At 40.4% G+C, this 17336-nt stretch overlaps 1 protein-coding gene across 5 annotated transcripts in view; it reads left to right on the top strand.

Annotated features, from left to right (window-relative positions):
• The window catches only part of ptprsa (protein tyrosine phosphatase receptor type Sa), a 180326-nt gene that overhangs the window by 44588 nt on the left and 118402 nt on the right, over positions 1-17336 (top strand). For all 5 annotated transcript variants that reach the window (XM_085371935.1, XM_085371934.1, XM_085371937.1 and 2 more), the window contains 3 exons: positions 845-1062; positions 12253-12398; positions 14618-14759. In XM_085371935.1, coding sequence (XP_085228061.1) covers positions 969-1062; positions 12253-12398; positions 14618-14759 — 382 coding nt within the window. In that variant the 5' untranslated portion in view covers positions 845-968. The remainder of the gene's footprint in view (positions 1-844; positions 1063-12252; positions 12399-14617; positions 14760-17336) is intronic.

The following is a 17336-nucleotide window of genomic DNA, read 5'->3' on the forward strand; positions in this document are numbered from 1 at the left end:
TGCTGAGACAGACAGAGCTTTGCGTTTAAGCGTCCTTGAGCATGACACTGAATATCTCTCTGTAAGTGGTAAAAGTATGTCAGCACATATTCATCACATTCATGTCGTGATTGCTCCTAGTTCTGTCTTTGTGTGTCTCTTTATGCATATCTTGTTAATTAAAGAGTATGTATTACCACTTGGTGGTGTCTGTGCGCAGCACCAGCCATATCAATGAGAAGAGGAGTGCCTGTGTGGGTGGGAGTGTAGTGGGTGTCATCCTGGGTTCCTTGGTCTCTCTGTGCAGCTTGGGGGATTAATGGCAATTTGAGTAAAACAAAGAGACGATGCCTGGGATATCGTCAGGTGCCTGTATAATTACAAGGCGGTGAGATAAGCAAATAACGACAAGATCAGGCGATTAGGAGGCGAAGAAGAAAGAAAGCAGCGGCAGCCCTGCCCTGCTAATTGAGGGATGTGAGAAAACAGTGGTTGTGAGATCGGAATGTTAAAGGTTTGGGGATGTGGCGCCTTTACTCCCAGCTGTGCCACTGATAACCTGTTACCTTCTTCCATTTATGCGTTACCGCCAATGAGGGATTGTAGAAAATGCAGCAGACTGTCGTGACCTGTGTTCTTTTGCTGTGGGCAAAACCACCATTGTGGAACTGGAGGTTTTATATGGAATTGTTGCAACAGTGAAATTGTTATGACACTTTAGTTTCATAGAATATAAATGCTAAGAAGTATGATGATTAATGTACTGTGACAAAATCTGATTGTTACAAAGTAATATAGGTAACAAGTGTTTTTGGGTTCATCACTTTTATTTATTCATATTTATTTCCTATTCTGTGTTTTGCAGAGCGTCAAGCTGTCCTGCTTGAAGACCCCACACGTCCTCGTGCAGTTGGGGCCTCGGCTCTCCGGCCAGGTCAAAGGTCACTCCGACCCTACCCTCCCCCTCCCCCTTCCCTACCAGAGCCAAGATGGCCACCAGTGGTGCCCTGCCCATCTCCTTGCAAGTCCTGCTGCCTGTGATCACTCTGCTGCTATCACTGCTGCTCACCGGCTCCAACGCCAGTAAGTACCAAGATCTTCTCAATTTTGGTGCCTTTAACAGGTTCATCACTCATATCTGCAAACTTATTAAAAAGTGGAGTAATCACAAAAAAGGGGGGAGAGAGGGACATTATATAAGCTTTGGTGAACCTTTTTTTTTACTTTGAGCACTTCCAAGATGCTTTTGTTGCATTTTGCGACTGCACATTTGTATTTAAAGATTGCATGCTAATGACTGTTTACATCTTATCTAGGTGGGACTGCTTTAGAGTAGCCAGAGGAAAGAAAAAGCTTATTTGTAAAACCAAAGCCATATTCATTTAGCTGTAGCGGTAATCCTTTGGCCTGTGTTTTTGTGTCTATGCAAACGTGGACTAGGCAGTAAATTCCACTACTGGAATTACAGGGCACTTGTATGTTTACATCACTGGAGCCACGTGTAAAACACGGCTTATACAGACAGAGGTGTTGTTTAAGTGATACATGGACTTCTCCTTGTATATGGCCACATTAACCAATTCTAAAATTCATGTGCACACTCATGGATACACCAGGGTTAACTTGGGGTTCAGTGTCATGCCCAAGGATAGTTCTACGTGCAGACTGGAAGAGGCAGGGATCAAACCGCTGACTTTATAAACAACCTACCCAATATCCACCAGAAAGTATGATGTTAGATAGCATTGTCATGATAGAATAACTTGGCTAAGATGCTTCCTGTTTGGATAGGCTGTAAGTCATTGTGTGGGTATTCGATATTTGGATAATGTTCTGACAATGCACTTATTTTCATATAAAAAGATTAATATCACATAATAATTGCCTAATTTAGGCATTGTATTTGTCTGTATGCAGTGTCCTCCATAGTTAGTAACAGAGTACATAGCGAGATTTCTATGAGCTAAATGTTTGTGTATTAGCCCTGGAATATGTCAGTGATAAGTCCTTAAAATGGGAAGTAACAGATTAGACACATTATTTCACAGTCATTGCTGACTTTTGTTGTCTACCTTGAACAATTTAAGAGGGATATTGTATTTTCCACTCTGTTTGCTCCGCATTTTCTTTTATCTCCAATTTGACATTCAATGAATTTGTTTTTAGTGGTTCATGATGACACGATTGCTTGATTTTCCTCATGTTCCAACAGAGGCGAACCTTTGATTGCACAGTGGTTTGACTGTCTGGTAACATAATTGGAGTGTCTTTCAGCTCAGCTGGCAAAAAATATCTAAAACTGCACTCCGACAGATGTCAAACAGATGTCTTTGTTCTCACTGACAGTGAGGCCACAGACGAATGCGGAGCGAAAGTAAACGTCTTAGAGCCCCTGAACTTAATATGTGGCTCATTAGAATGTTCTTGTCTTCTGTCCACTCGCCGACTGTTTATTACGACTGCGTTTCTCCCTCGCGCAGCCTCTGTTTGCTCGCCCTGGTTTAAATAACAATCAGTGCAATCTGCTTCATCTTTGATGGAGATTAGCCCCCCGTACCCCACTGCCATCACCCACCCTCTCACTGTCTCAAAACAGTAGGGCTCTCTGCCCATCTTTGTCGATGCCGTCTGTAGATGAGATTGCTGTTTTTTGTCAGACTTCCTCGCCCTGTCCTGTTGTTTCACTCACAAGCTTGTACTTTTGTTGTTGTTGTTGTTCTCCCTTTTTGGGGGTAAAAAAGACACACACAGTCACACACAGGCACATATATGCATGCTGTCCTACTCCTTTTTCTCATCTCTTTTGGGGGCCGCACTATTATGCTTGGAAATATATGCACAAAAGCACAGGCTACCTTCCTCTCCTCCCTTTGAATGGCTTTCACCCCCACATTCATGGCCAGACACACACAGCCCAGTAGTGCAGTTGTCCAATTATTTTCACTCCCACTTGCTGGACTGAAAGGATGCCACCGTTTTGCAGAAAAGCCCAACTGAAAGCATGATGTCATCCCCACCTCTCACGTCCCTCCCCTCTCTCTCTGCGTCTCTCTCTCTCTCTCTGTCTCTCTCTCTCTCCATCTCCCCTTGCCCTCCATTCCTTTTATTTACACTCATAAATCACGGTGAGAAGGAGACATTTTTAATCAAAAGAGAAAGAAATATGGCTCAATAAATCCTGCCACCCCAACCATAATAATGCTTGGCTTGTGTGAATGTCTATATTTGCATACATTTATGTTCAGGTACACAAATGTAAATGTCTGTGTGTGTGTGCAAAGTTTGAAATATGCTTATGCGTAGAGTTACACCTGAGCCTTTTCACAGGTAGCTGTAAGATAATGATAAACTATAGAAGTATAACATTTGTATTAGGCCAGTATCATCCAACAACAATACTTTTGCTTACATGTGATTTTCTTTATTTTTAATTTGTTTGAGCTCTTGGGTATTTTTTTAGTTCATTTAATCAAGCCAATTAATTCTCAGACACTGATGATACAAAGACCACACCAGTAACAAAAGAAATGTAGTTAACGATTGAGTAATTTTTCATATCTTTATAGAATGCTTTAAAGTCACGATTAAAGGTAGAAAAGCATCCAGCACAAAGAATATAAAGCTTTAACTATATCAGACAGTTCTGGTTAAAAGGGCAGGCTGTTTTCCTTTAGAAAGAGTCTCTGTTGATACCCAAAATAGAGGCCTACTTTACCGATATAAGGGTTTAAAAAAACGAACAACACTGTCAGCGTATTGGACTCTTTAGAAGCATGAATGACATGATTAAAAGGGGACATAATGGGGTCATTGTTTATTAACTTGCTGAAATTGATTGTCACAAATAATTTATATACATACACATTACTTGTGAGTTGGGCTCTAATGAGAAGTGTTTACAATTTTGTAAACCTCTGGTTGGCTCTGTAGTGCAGTGGGTTACAGATTCAGCTAACAAGCAAAGGGATCCTGGTTCAGTACCTGGAGGAGATACAGATCCCTTTGGAGCCACGTCAGGAAGAGTATCCGGTGTTCAAAAAGGGGGGGGAAATGGCTAAATCAAACATGCTACCTGGGTACCCCTATATAAATAAAAAAATTTTCATGTTTAAACTTCAGCTGTAGAAGTGATGCCATATTATATTTTTTGTGACTATGTCTTTATCAATTGTATTGATATTGCAATACAATTGCAGGTGTGAAAACATCAGATAGAATTCATGAGGATTTTTTTCTCCTTTCGTTTGGAGAAATAAGTTTTGTTTTTGTTACTTCCTGTTGAGAAGCACACTGTTTTACGCTCAAGTTCAAAGTTTGAATTCTTTTATTTTGTTCTTTTGTATATAGAAACCCCAAACTTTTTCTTACTCTCTGCTAATATTTTTTTAACAGGTAAACCAGAGTATTTGTCATCTTTTTTTTAAGGCATTTCACCTCCTCCTCACTTTTTCCTCCTCCTTTCTCTTTGCCTGTTAAGAGTTCTCAAGTGTTGCTTTCTTGGCAAAGGACTTCTAATAGTAATTGGCCAGAACTCTCAGTGATGGGGTGAGGGTGTTCAATTATTTATATTCCTTTGAAGCTGCCAATTGAAAAAGAAAAGAAAATGAAGCCCCTTAGTGGAGAACATTTTCTTGTTCCTGTTTCCAATATCTTCACCTCTTGGTTTCTCGCTTCTTGTTTCTCTCAGTTTTTCTTTTTCTTTCTGCCTGCTTCAACTCCCTCCTTATCTTTTTCCAGTCAAATTGTGTTTGAGGCTCTCGATTTAGTTCTGTCAGTTCAACTTGATGTACACCCTGCTGTTGCATGCTGGGTCCTTGTGTTTACTCTATGCACTTTTTTCCCGCTCTCAAATGAGAAGAAAACAAGTTAATTTTTAATTGAGTTACAGACTTGAATCTACTGCTTCAAGAAGCCTGCTGCTGCGGAGTAGAGGTTGAAATCTCCGAGCTGTACATTTACAAGTAGTAGACAGAAATGCTCCGACCCACTCACCTGCATCTTGTTTTCTAATCTTAATGTTTTAACTACACATTTAATCTGGATTTCTACACCTGTCATGTCATATATTCATGTGTTGTTCCTCAGTGACAAGAGTGCAAAGAATTAAACAAAAAAGAAAAAATGCACTGCTAATGCTGTAATGCTTAATTTAAGTTAATTGTGAGAATATTGCACTGTTCTGTTTATATGGACTCGTGTCTGCTGCAGAAATGGTCCCAAAAGAATCTCCAAATAAGAAATATCTATTTAAAACACTTATTTCTAAGATTGCAAAGGTGGGTGTTTTTCTTTGTATGTGACTTTAAACACAGAGAAAGATGCAGTAAGCATTTGCTGTTTTGTTTTCATTGAAATGCTAGACCCTGTTCCCCGCTCCATTTTCTTTCTCCTCTTTTGTGTTTTGTCTTTTGTTTTGATCAGACCTATAACACCTTTGGCAATTTGAGGTGTCTTCTTCATTTAATGAGCCAACAAGTGTCAATTGCCTCAAGTGAGTCTCTAAATGACACAAAATTGTTCTCAATTCGCCTCATCCGTGTGCGCTCTGTGGCCATTTTGAAATCAGGCACATACTTAAGCTTAATTTCCGTCCTCTCTCTGAGGAATCACACCTACTTATTTCCAATGGGCTGAAGGATACTTAGTGACTTTAGCTTTTTACTTTAGCCTTCAACAATGGTTTCAGTGGGACCAATTTGCATTTTACAAGTGTGCCATTCTTTTAAGAAATGCAGCTTCCCTGTGACAGCAGTGCGGTCAGGCTGTTTTTCACCTCTGGATACCAACACACATTTATTATCTTTTAAACCCTGGGTTCCCACATCCTGAGCAATGCCCCGTGGACTTTTAAGAAGTGAAGTGGTCAACAAGTAAAGTTAAACAATATGGCACACATTCAGTAGTTTGCATGCAAGCACATCACTTTTAGATGCCTCGTGCCCTGTTGGCTGTAAATGTATTAGTTTATTAAATAAGTGACAGAAATTCCCCAGAGGCAACGTCATGTGTCCTTAGTTTGTTTTTTTTTCTAAAAGGAAGAATTTGAGATATAATTTTCACTGTCTGTTCAATCAAGGCAACCGCCCCAACACAGAAATTCAATAAGCCTTTCTTCTGTCGCCTTCTTCCTAGGAATCGAGTACAACCCAAACATATGCAGCTGACTTTAGACTATATACATACATATATAACTTCTTTTTCAAACCCACATCCAGGCAGAACACGTTTCTCCACCAGAAACACTATTATAAGATAAGTATACTTCTCAAAAGCACCTTGGCAACTGATGAAGGAGAATTATATGCATAATACATCATTATATACTCAATACACACTTTAAGTAAATAATGGATGCAGAAGATTTTCACAATTTAGCTAACATTTTATCATTTATGACTGGAAAGAGAGAAAAAAGGGAAACAAGGAATAAATGAAGAAGTTAAAATAACCCATGTCATGCACCGACACTGGCTGGAGATGAAAATGTTGTCTAATAACAGTTAACTTACAGTTTTCTAACTACAAGCAGCAGACACTTTTTCTGTCTTGTTTTCTGTTTTCTTGTCTGGGTCAAGTTTTTTGCCTTGGCCCGCTGGGCTTGCTTGGCAGTGATTGTGTGCGAAAACCTCTAGACAAGACAAAGCAAAGCGGTTTTCAAGTAAAGGCTTGGTTTCCATGGTGATGGCCCCTGCCCAGGCAGCCTGTGAGAATCGGTCCTGATTGATGGGGCTTGGTTGTTTAAGCCTGGGTGGGGGGTTGCATGTGTGGGTCTATCCACTCGTTCAATTGAATGTGCATTTGGCTAAAAGGTCTATCTGCCTACCTGTTTTTCTTTTCTATCCCTCCATCCTTACACATGTGTTGATAAGGTTCAAGGCTTTTGATCAGGTCCAGGATTGCTAGCTTTATAGATTTATGATGCATATAGTTACACCGTACAAGTTACAAAGTTGCAGAGAAGCTTTTCTATTTATATGTGTGTGAATCAAGTGCTTTCAGTTCTTTTACAGCGCTGACCTTTTGCTTCCTCCTAAAAGCTTAAATTCAGTCATTGTTTTCAACAGCTCTAGACAACATGACTAAAAGGGAGGTTTCAATCAACAAGCTGTATTTAGAAAAAGTAAAACTCACAAGGCTGAGGAACCTGTGTAAGGATTAATAAAGGTTGCTTCCAGTTGCCCTTGTCTCAGGTCACTCACTTAGTCCGTCAGCTTCCACTCCCTTTTACTCACCCTGTGGCTGCTGTGGCTAAGTCACGCAAGTCTGCGATGCCTTGAATTCTCTTAGCCCCCGTCTGCACCTGGAAACATCCCACACTGAAGCGAGACCAGCAGTTGACCTAGTAAGATGGGGTTTTTTAGGCCTTACAAAAATCAAAGTTAATGTTGAGATGAGGAATTTCCACCCTGAAGTATATTGACTGCACCCTGTAGATCATGTGTCTGCTGTTTGGGTAACACAGAAATTAAGTTTAATCTTAGTTTAGCGTCACTAAATTGACTTGTTTAAATTTGTGACACACTGTGGTTTCTATTTTCTCGCATGCACTGTGTAAGCAGAACAAAGTAGACTTAAGATTATCCCTGCCAGACAGGCTTTTAGAGTGTCTGCTTAGATAAAAGGGCCGTGAGTGGGATATGCATTAAGTTGCATATATGCACTTTTAAGTCATTATGAGTAAATTGGCATTTAAAAAAGAAGAGGAAGAAGAAGAGAAAAAAGCAAAATTAATGTTATACTAATCTGCATCTCCATCCTGACCACCCTATTCTCAGGATCCTGCAGCAGCCTGGAGTAAGTGAAATTGATTTGCTGGTTGTAATACCTCTCATAGTACCAAATGTACTTTTTAGACATTGCTGGTAAATGTCCCGTGTGCTGTGAAAGATACCTATTTGTAGCAAGATGGATAACAAGTGCCCTTTACCAATTCTCTGCAAATCACTGAATGGTTGTGCATCATTTTGTCTCCCACTTTGCTAATTCAGAGGATAATGGCTCCTATTTATGACCCGAGAAGCTTTTCTCCATCAATTACCGTATTAGTCATAAAGCCAGTCCCCTCCCTCCTCTCACACCCCTCCTCCCCCACCAAACGACAACAGTAAAGTACTGTAAATGGAGCCGTCTCATATTCACATTCCCACCTCCCACTCTCTGCCACTTTATAATCACAGTGCTGGTGTATTCTGTGTTATCGGGTCCAACAGAGGTAGCGGCCAGTAGCAGGTGGTTGCTGTATTAGCTAAACAAGCGTCTGTGTGCACAGTGTGAGTTTTTCCTCCTTCTTCTATTCACTCTTGTTTGCGTGGATCTGTTCTATTCTCGGGGCCTTGTGAAGATAGCTGGGCCCCTATTGCTGGTTATTTTAGCTTAGGCCACGTCCCCCTGCCAGGCAGATAAAGACAGGTTCTGTGTGCTTATCTAGGCAAGGCTGTACCTCAGTCTGTCTGTGGGAAGCTTAGTGAATAGAGGGAGACTTTAGTAGAAGGGACAAATGGCCACTGTGGGTGCAGTGTCCTTTCAATGTCATCTCTGGTAACATAACGAACAACAGTACGTGGAGACTGACATGCGAGTTGCATATATTTTCAGAAAAGGTGGCACTAGTGGGAATATAACCTGCCTACTAGTTCAAAGAGAACCTTCTAAATGTTTTGCCTTCATGAAAATGAACTGAAAGCTATTTTTACCCACTGGACCAAAGGAAGCCTGGAGGATTTGGTGCTAAATGTAGCCTTAATGAGCAAGAAGGTGCCAGAGACTTGCAGTTTTTGTACTTACATTTGATATAATTTGATACTGGTGTCAGTGCATATCGTCATCACATGGGCCATTCAATGCAGGAAACACTATGAACAATTTTATCTGTTGATATAGGACCCTCTGTGCCATTATTCATTATTGCAAAGCACTTTAAATCCAGGCTCCGTTCAACCTTTCTTACCCTGCAATTACTGGTGTTAGCAAAGTTCAAATTGAACTTGGAGTCAGTGGTAACTGGCAGCAAAAGCCCAGAGGATCACAGCTGGGAAAAACAGAACAAAAGGTTAATTATGCTCATCAGAGTTCACACAATCACACACGGCATACCTGCAGTAACTGCACCTTTATAGACATTCAACAGCCAGTGCCAGTCAAACATATGCAGACAGGTACACAGAAACACCTCAGCAGAATACGTTTGCCCACCATTCATTTTATTCCTTTAATGTCTTAAACACACTTTTTTAGTGTTTTTATTGAAAACAAGAACTACATTCAGTTAAACTGGGAGTCCATCTAAATTAATTGTGCAGACAACTTTACCTAATCCGAATTGACTGGAAGTTAATTAAAGCTACTGACTTCCAAGAACATTAAACTCACTTTGTGAGATGACTAAAGTCTAAAAATATGCCCTTAAAAATACAAGGAAGGAGAGCAGAGCTAGAGTTAAAACTTTTGCCAGTCCTTATGTGACAAAACTTTCAGGCAGTGCGATATAATTATGTGCAATTTTATGCCTTGCAGTAATCTCTGTAGAGGTTGAATTTGAGATGCATGTCTCTGTGAACAGTGACGCCCAGGGATTAACCTATGACAGCAGTGACATCTGTAGGCCGTAGACTGATGTCCTCATCGTGAGAGAGATATTGTGTCTTACATTTGCACAACTACCTTTCCATTTTCTAGCACTAGCATTAGCTTTTGTCGAGCTGTGAGTGCCGCCTTACAGCTGAGCTGGTGGCCGTGATAGACGTTCTTAGCTGCGTTTTACATTTTTATTTCGTCCCCAGGCAATGGATGTCTTCTATTCAGAAGACTCTAGGACGGCTTTCAGAAAATGTACAAAACCCTGGTCACCCTTCCTTTCGTCGTTATTGAATGTCGCTTTAGATGAGAGTTAATGTAAATCTAGGTCTTAGAAATCAGACTTATTGTTAGTGGCGTGATCAGTGAATACTGTCGTAAATGCCTCGCTGATAAGGGGTACATGGACACCAGACGCCAAGGAGTTTAAGATGTTGCAGCACGTACAGCAGATATTACTGTTTCCAAAAGGTATTAACTGGCCGTTTGATCTCATGCATTTAAAAGAAAAAGAAAAATGCAAATAACCAAAAAAACAAACAAAAAAAAAGCAATAGGTACTGAAAGTTATAAAAGCTTTAGAAATATGCAGCACTCTCTCTTCACAGCCTCTCCTCGATTCTCTGGACCTCCCGTCACCTTCTCTACTCTTCTCTTCCAGTGTTCTCTTTACCACTGACCTCTCCACCTCCTGCTACACTTGTCCTTCCGTCCTTCCCAGCGGTCACACTCTTTTTCGTTCTCCTCTCAGCTCCCCAGCTGTCTCGCTTTATTTAAACCTTGCTGAGATAATATTGAAAACTATTTAGTTCTGAAAATTCTGCACGTTTCACGAGTTCAACTCAGACGCACATGCAAACAATCGCATTTATTGTACATTTCTCACATCCTATGAAGCGAGACAGGGAGAGGTGGAGAAGGCGACTGGGTGGAAATGTCAAATGGTCCAGGGGAAAAACTAATCAAAGAATGCTGTCCTTCAGCAGAACCACCGCCACAGGCTTGATCTGTGTAAATCCCTCTTCTGTCTCAACAGAGAGCGCATTGTAAGGGGGAGGTCAAATGCAGAGGAGCTGTGTTGTGTAAAGCTGTGTTGTGCAGTTTCAGAATGGAAATTGAAAGTGTAAAATGCCAAAAGGGGTCATAGTATGCAACGCACAAATAAAGCAGGCCTGGTCCTTGATGACGATGAAAGGATGCCGTACCTATATTGTACCACAACCTTTAACCGTAGATATAGGAAGTATACTCTAGTGAAATAAACAACAGAGTGTTATTTGTTTTGTTTTCTTTTGTAAATTCATTGTTTTTATCGTGCATGTTATATGGTTTCTGTGAGCTGGAGAACATTGTTTGACAAATTTAAATTTCTTTATGTTTAAATCCTAAATTAGTTCATTAAGTAACATCAGGTTTGTATTCAGAAGGAACTGGTTTGTAACATACATACTCTGCATGTATCATAAACATAGAATAAGCTTCTGAAGTTAGTAATGTTATTGTAATAATATTTATTTAGTTCAGTGTGGACAATATCCATCTCTCACAGACTGCAGGAAGAGATTTTGTTATATATGAAAACAAAATTTACTATCAAATTAGCGCTTTAAAATCTCACAGTCTTGCAATACCATTTACACTTTAAAAAAATACAATGTGCAGCAGGCTAAAGTTAGTATGTGTGTGTTGCTGTGATATTTGCATCAGAAACATTTGGATTGTGTAGTGCCTCTTCTCGCCCTTCTTCTTTTCCTTCCCCTTGTCTAACGCTATTCCCCCTTACCTCATTCTCCAATTGCGTATATCTCTTTACCAGATAATGAATGCAGGAACTCTCCTTCATATGTGTTTAGCAGTGCCTGGAGACTGGTGTTGGCCCATGGTCCCTTAATTATTAATTTGACGTTATGCGCTGGCCGTTTGATCATCCCCACATATCTGTATGATTCCATTTTAACGAGTTCCCCAGGAGTCTGTTTTCTCTCTGTTTCTCTCTTTCTATCAGACTTGTTGTCTTGAACTTGCTGCAACCCAAGCAGGAGGGGAAAATTCCAGCTCCAAAAGCACCAAAATTACAAACTTTTGACGGGCAAAAGCATCAATTTTCCCGGGCAGATCAATTTTTAGTATGTTTTAGTGCAAGTGAGAATTGAACTGCTGCAGTGGCTTAGTCAGTGCTATACTTTGTCCAGCAGGAAAAGTCATGTTAAGCACTTGGAAAAAAAATAGCGTCAAATTAAAACAAAAACTCATTTTTACTGTCTCATATTCTTAATTGCCTTCGCTAATGTATTCCCAGCAACGCCGGTAGTATGCTAGGCTGTACTCTATTGCTCTGTGGGTAATCATTTTAAGCTAATAATCGTCTACGCCTTAGCAAAGACTCTACATATAAATTCACACCACAATGCTCTCTACCCAGCCCAGCAGAGCTCTGAAGTTGTAACACTAAGATGCAGCACTGTGCTATGGAGACAAGAGTAAGAGACTGAAAGGGAAGAGCCAAGTGGAGGTTGATGAGACGTTCTGTACTAGCGTCTCTCTCTATGGATGCGTGCACTTAAACCGTCTGTATTTTCAGAAATGTAATTATGGTAAGAATGGCATTAGCTCTGGTGGTGCTGCATTTGCCTTTCGTCTACTAATGTATCTCCCTCTCTTCTTGTCCTCTCCCTCTTTCTCTGTTGTCTTGCTCCTCAGCACTACCACGCTTCACAAAAGTTCCCGTTGACCAGATTGGTGTCTCGGGGGGTGTGGTCTCCTTTGTCTGCCAGGCAACAGGTGACCCCAAGCCAAAGGTTAGTTGGAACAAAAAAGGAAAGAAGGTGAACTCCCAGCGTATAGAGGTAAGTGAAACCTGCTGTCCATTGGTGCAGCCTTTATTCTAAATGTTCTTTGTTGTTCTTTGTGGGATCGTTTTTTTGGAATTGTCCCACTTTACTTTACCTTAATGAGCTTTGGGTGAAATACTCAGTAATATTTTTATGCATCATATTAAAAAATGTCACTGTCGAAAAATGTATTGACCTAAAAAAATGTTGTATCTTCATGTCAGCGAACATTACATTGAAACATTTTGGAGTATCATGGGAGTAAATTGGGGGGGGGGGGGGGGGGGGGGGCTGCTAAAAATTTAGATAAATAGAAAGTTGTGTAATAAACAAATGTTCTTTACCATTTGTTACTTTATATATTGTGATATTTACTGTTGTGACAAATAACAATCCTACAGTTTAATACCACATTACACGTTTTACCACATATTTTCTTCTCAGCAGTACAAAATTCCAAGTCTTCTCTTGCAGCTGGGGGCACTCCACCACCTTATCAAAAGCAACATTTTAATTAGCCTTGAAATTATTGCTGATAGCATCTTTGTTGGCTTGCTTCTCTAATCTTTAAGCAGTGTGCTAGTCTACCAGTAGCAACTGGTCAGTAATGAAATACAGAACCCTCTCATTCGTCTAAAGCCATTTTTTTTTCTTTTGCATTTGAATGACTCTGCTGTTGTCACATTTTTTCCCTCCTGTCTTTTTTCAGCACACAGCCCTGTCTGTGTGAATGTTTCTGCACGTTATTCATGATGTTTGTTGTTCACTTCTCGGCAGGCATCCCAGATGGCATCTTTAAAAGTCTTGATTGATGCTCAGTGTCTCTTAATTAAAAAGTTGCTTTCGTTAACAACGATGACAGTGACAGTGCAGGGATGCGCACACATGTACGCACACACACGGACATGCACAGTGCGGCATGAAGGTAGCCACAGGGGGAGGGGCTAAAAAAGCAAAAAATGGCACCATCGACAAGGGGAGATCAGCATTTCCACTGAGGACAAAATTAAAAGACAAGTTGTGTTTGTGCGTTTGCCTCGTCTGCATGCTAAGTAGGAAACAAAGCCAAGGGCGTGAAGGAGCCCGCCAGAAGGGACGCTTCTTTTTCTCCATTTATCATAAAATTAAATAAAAAAAATTTATAAAGGGGTTTTGAAGTAGCTGGGTTTTTTTTCCCTTTTCCACCCTCTAGACAGCTGCTTTGATATCAATCATGATGCCGTGCTCTGCAGTGTTTTTAGCCTAATTAGCGGCTCAGCCCTGAGATGTGCAACAGTGGAGCAGCAGGGCTGCTGAAGACTTGTACTTGCATCTTATAGTCATGCTTTGCTCAGAGTTCACAGCAGTGAGTCCTTGGCTGAGACGGTGTTAACTTTTGCGGGGAAGGACAGATACTGGAGGAGTAGGTTTGCTGTGAGAATGGCAGTCTTGACCATCTACACTGACACTTCACACGTCCAGAATGAGGGCAAAAGAGAAAGGCATGGGAAATATTCAAATCAAGGGCTAATTAACCGAGATTTTCCATAATTTAAATTCTAGTCTTTTACCCAAGTCTTGAAGTTCAGCTCATTGCTTCAGGATACATGCCTGTTGATATGCTGGTGTTCAGGGAGATCAAACAAGGCTATTTAAATACTAGCCAGGGGCCAATTTCTGCGACTACTGTTGTAAAACTGTCCAGTTGTCAGTCACACGCATTGTTACATTTTCAGTAAGTTTTTGTTTACATTGCTCTTCTTATAGAATAATAGTAATAATAGCAAATAATATATTTTTATCATAACCAAACCAGTATTCTGACCGTTGTCTGATATTTTTTGTTTTGAAGAGGCTCCTTTATTGAGGTTCAAAACAAAAGGCTTTATAGAGAACAAAGGGCATAATTAAAGATCAAATCAACAGATAAAAGCACAAACACTGTTTGTAGAGAGAGTATGCTTCCTTATGATTTTTTTTTTTTTTACATTTCTGATGGCCTCAGGCTATAAAACATTACCAACACGGTACCTTTCCAAGCAATGATATCTTGGTGGAATTGAAAACGATTTCTCACATTTTGGGAGCACCGATGACACACTCGTCCTTGTATCTCCTTAGGAAATGTGAGAATCTTATTTTCCTCAGGTTTGCCATTCTTGCCTACCTGTTGCTTCAGGTTAAAGTAGTAGTTTTTCAGTCCAAATCACACATTTGTCTGACTTAACCGTGTTCCCTACACTTCAACTCCACAGACCATAGAGTTTGACGAGGGTGCCGGTGCAGTTCTGAGAATCCAGCCTCTCCGAGCGCCACGTGACGAGAACGTCTACGAATGCGTGGCTGAGAACAGCGAAGGCGAGATTGTCACCAGCGCCAAGCTGTCCATCATCCGAGGTAAATCTGGAATTATGTAACAGTGTGCAGAGGCGTAACTACAAAATAAATCATGAACACGTACGTCCATGAGCTCAAAAGATGACATCTGTTAACTCGTGAAGCCTGTTTGGAACAGCTGTAGATAGTGCCCTACTCTTTTTAGTTTATTATTTATTACTTATTTGTTTACTTTTTGGGGATAAAAAACGATGTCTTCAGCTGTAGATGCTTTGATTTGATACAAATTCTTTTGCCGTGTAAAATGGTTTTCCTGAAGTGATGGTTAAAGAATGTGTGGTAAAGCCATACCTAACATGCATTTTATTGATTTGTTGCTAAAGGTTGGTACTTTAGTTTCAGTAAAGATATTACACCATTTTTTTGCAGCGATTTAGAGGTGATGAATGAAGGTATCATAGACAGTCAAGCACATGTGGTCACATGTTTACACCTTTTTCTCAGTCATTCTACCTGTCTCTGTTTGCCTCGCATTCATGGACACACGCATGGTGTCTTTTTCCTCCTCTGTTCACTCCTACTGCCATCTGCCATGTTTCCAGGCCTGGATGAGCAATTGCTGGCCGACAGTGCACAAGCTAGGCCTCCTTGGCTGTCACATCCACATGCGGTGGGGGTATTTTAGAGGCCTGGCCCAGAATTTTCAGTCAGTTATTGTTAGAAACAACCCCAAAAGCAGATGACTGGGAGTCTTCTAGGTATAGAGCTGCAAATGTCCATTCGATTTGAAAAAGTTATTTTTCAAGAAGCGATTAATAATTTAAGTGATTATGCAAGCAGAAATGCCAGCATTTTCCACATTTAGGTACTTTGCTCATTACACAATTAAATATGTTTGGGTTGCAATTTGCTTTTGAACTGTCAAAAGCAAAATGCAACCCTCTGGTAAGTCTTAAAACCAGAACATGTTGCAGTTTGCAGGAACAATAATTCTTAGTTTGATACATTATTAATTATTTTAAGGCAAATTAACTGTGCCGAAGCGCAGGGCATGCAAAGTGTAGGCACACATACCGATTTTAAACAAGAGATTGAAAAAAATAGGAACAAGCACACCAAATTTTGAACTACAAGTCCTGGCATGTGCATATGAGTGTGTGTACTAGTGTGTGTTTGTGGCTGTGTGAAAGAGCACAGAGCAAACTCAGGGCAGTCCACAGGAGCAGAAGGAAAATGAAAAGTTATTGGAATCAGCTCAACGAGGCTTCCTCTTGAGCCCAGAGGAAGACAGCAGCTCTCCTGCCCAGGCAAGACCCAGCACTTAAGGAGGGATGAGAATGTGATGATGGGAGTGAATGTGAGTAAGTGTCAGAGGAGCAGAGCAGTGCAATCTCTTTGTTTTCCATCTGTAATGAGTTCTGGGGGGCCCTGCATCCATCTATCAAGGGTTGAGAATGGAAAAAGGAAAGACAAATTAGGAAACTGGAATATTTTGGATTTTAGGTTATTATAATTTCATTCAGGTGTTCAGTTAACTGAAAACAAAGTGATGGAGAAAAAAATAAGGAATGTAAATGAAAGCAAAAGTATGAAGGTAAAGGTGGAAGTGGAGAAAAGCCAGAGGAAAAAGTGAGGGGGGTGAAAAATGGAGAACAGTTGGCCAAAGATGAAGGAAAACAGGAAGTGTTGCGGGCGACTGGCAATACAGAACAGGTGAGGAGGACAATAGCCCAACACTGGTTCTTGGCACTGGGGCAAAGGATTATGGGATATGGCACAAGGCACAAGGGACACATTCGCAGTAAACATAGGGATGTGGTCTGGGATCTAGGGAGATTGAAAATGGGTCGCCGTGATGGGTGACTTGGCTAGAAAAAGCCACAGTGCATATTTGTGAGACTGTACAGCTGCATGCACAGAGGCATCCACATACCCACATTTGAATAAATTTACATGGCTCACACATAAATGTAATGCACACACACACACACACACACACAGATATATACACACACACAGATATACACACACACACACACACACACATACATATATATATATATATATATATATATATATATATATATATATATATATATATATATATATATATATATATATATATATATATATATATATATATATGCAGAGGGCAAGAAATATTCTCTCACAGTAAGACCATATAGTTTATTTGGACAGTATGCGGTGTAACTGATAAGCACACAGACCAAAAGACTGCAATATAGCTTTCTCTGCCATACTGAAAACTCATCTGCCATGAGAGCACATGGGATTCGCTCAGAGTTTAAAATGAAATTAGCAACAGCACAGTGTCCACCAAACTCACAATTCAATGCTTGTCTAAAATGGTACCAGCTAAATAGCTGCAGCTGACCACACCCTGTGCTTATAGTTCATTCATCTACCATTGTATCTGCGCATGCAGGAATTCACGATACAGCATTTCTCTTTTTTTATCTAAAGATATGTGCAGTCTAGCTTTAATCCATGTCTTTTTTCACTATACCGTGACAATGACAGTACCCTGCGTTCTCATCTGTTGTCTCCACTGTTTGTGTGTGCATGTGTTTATTGGCGGCAATGGCAGGTTGTGTTTTGCACTGACTGTGACACCTC

This window comes from Diplotaxodon limnothrissa, linkage group LG15 (assembly GCF_057381915.1).
Source record: "Diplotaxodon limnothrissa isolate DT_005_m linkage group LG15, D_limnothrissa_male_GT1.1, whole genome shotgun sequence".
Lineage (NCBI taxonomy): Eukaryota > Metazoa > Chordata > Actinopteri > Cichliformes > Cichlidae > Diplotaxodon > Diplotaxodon limnothrissa.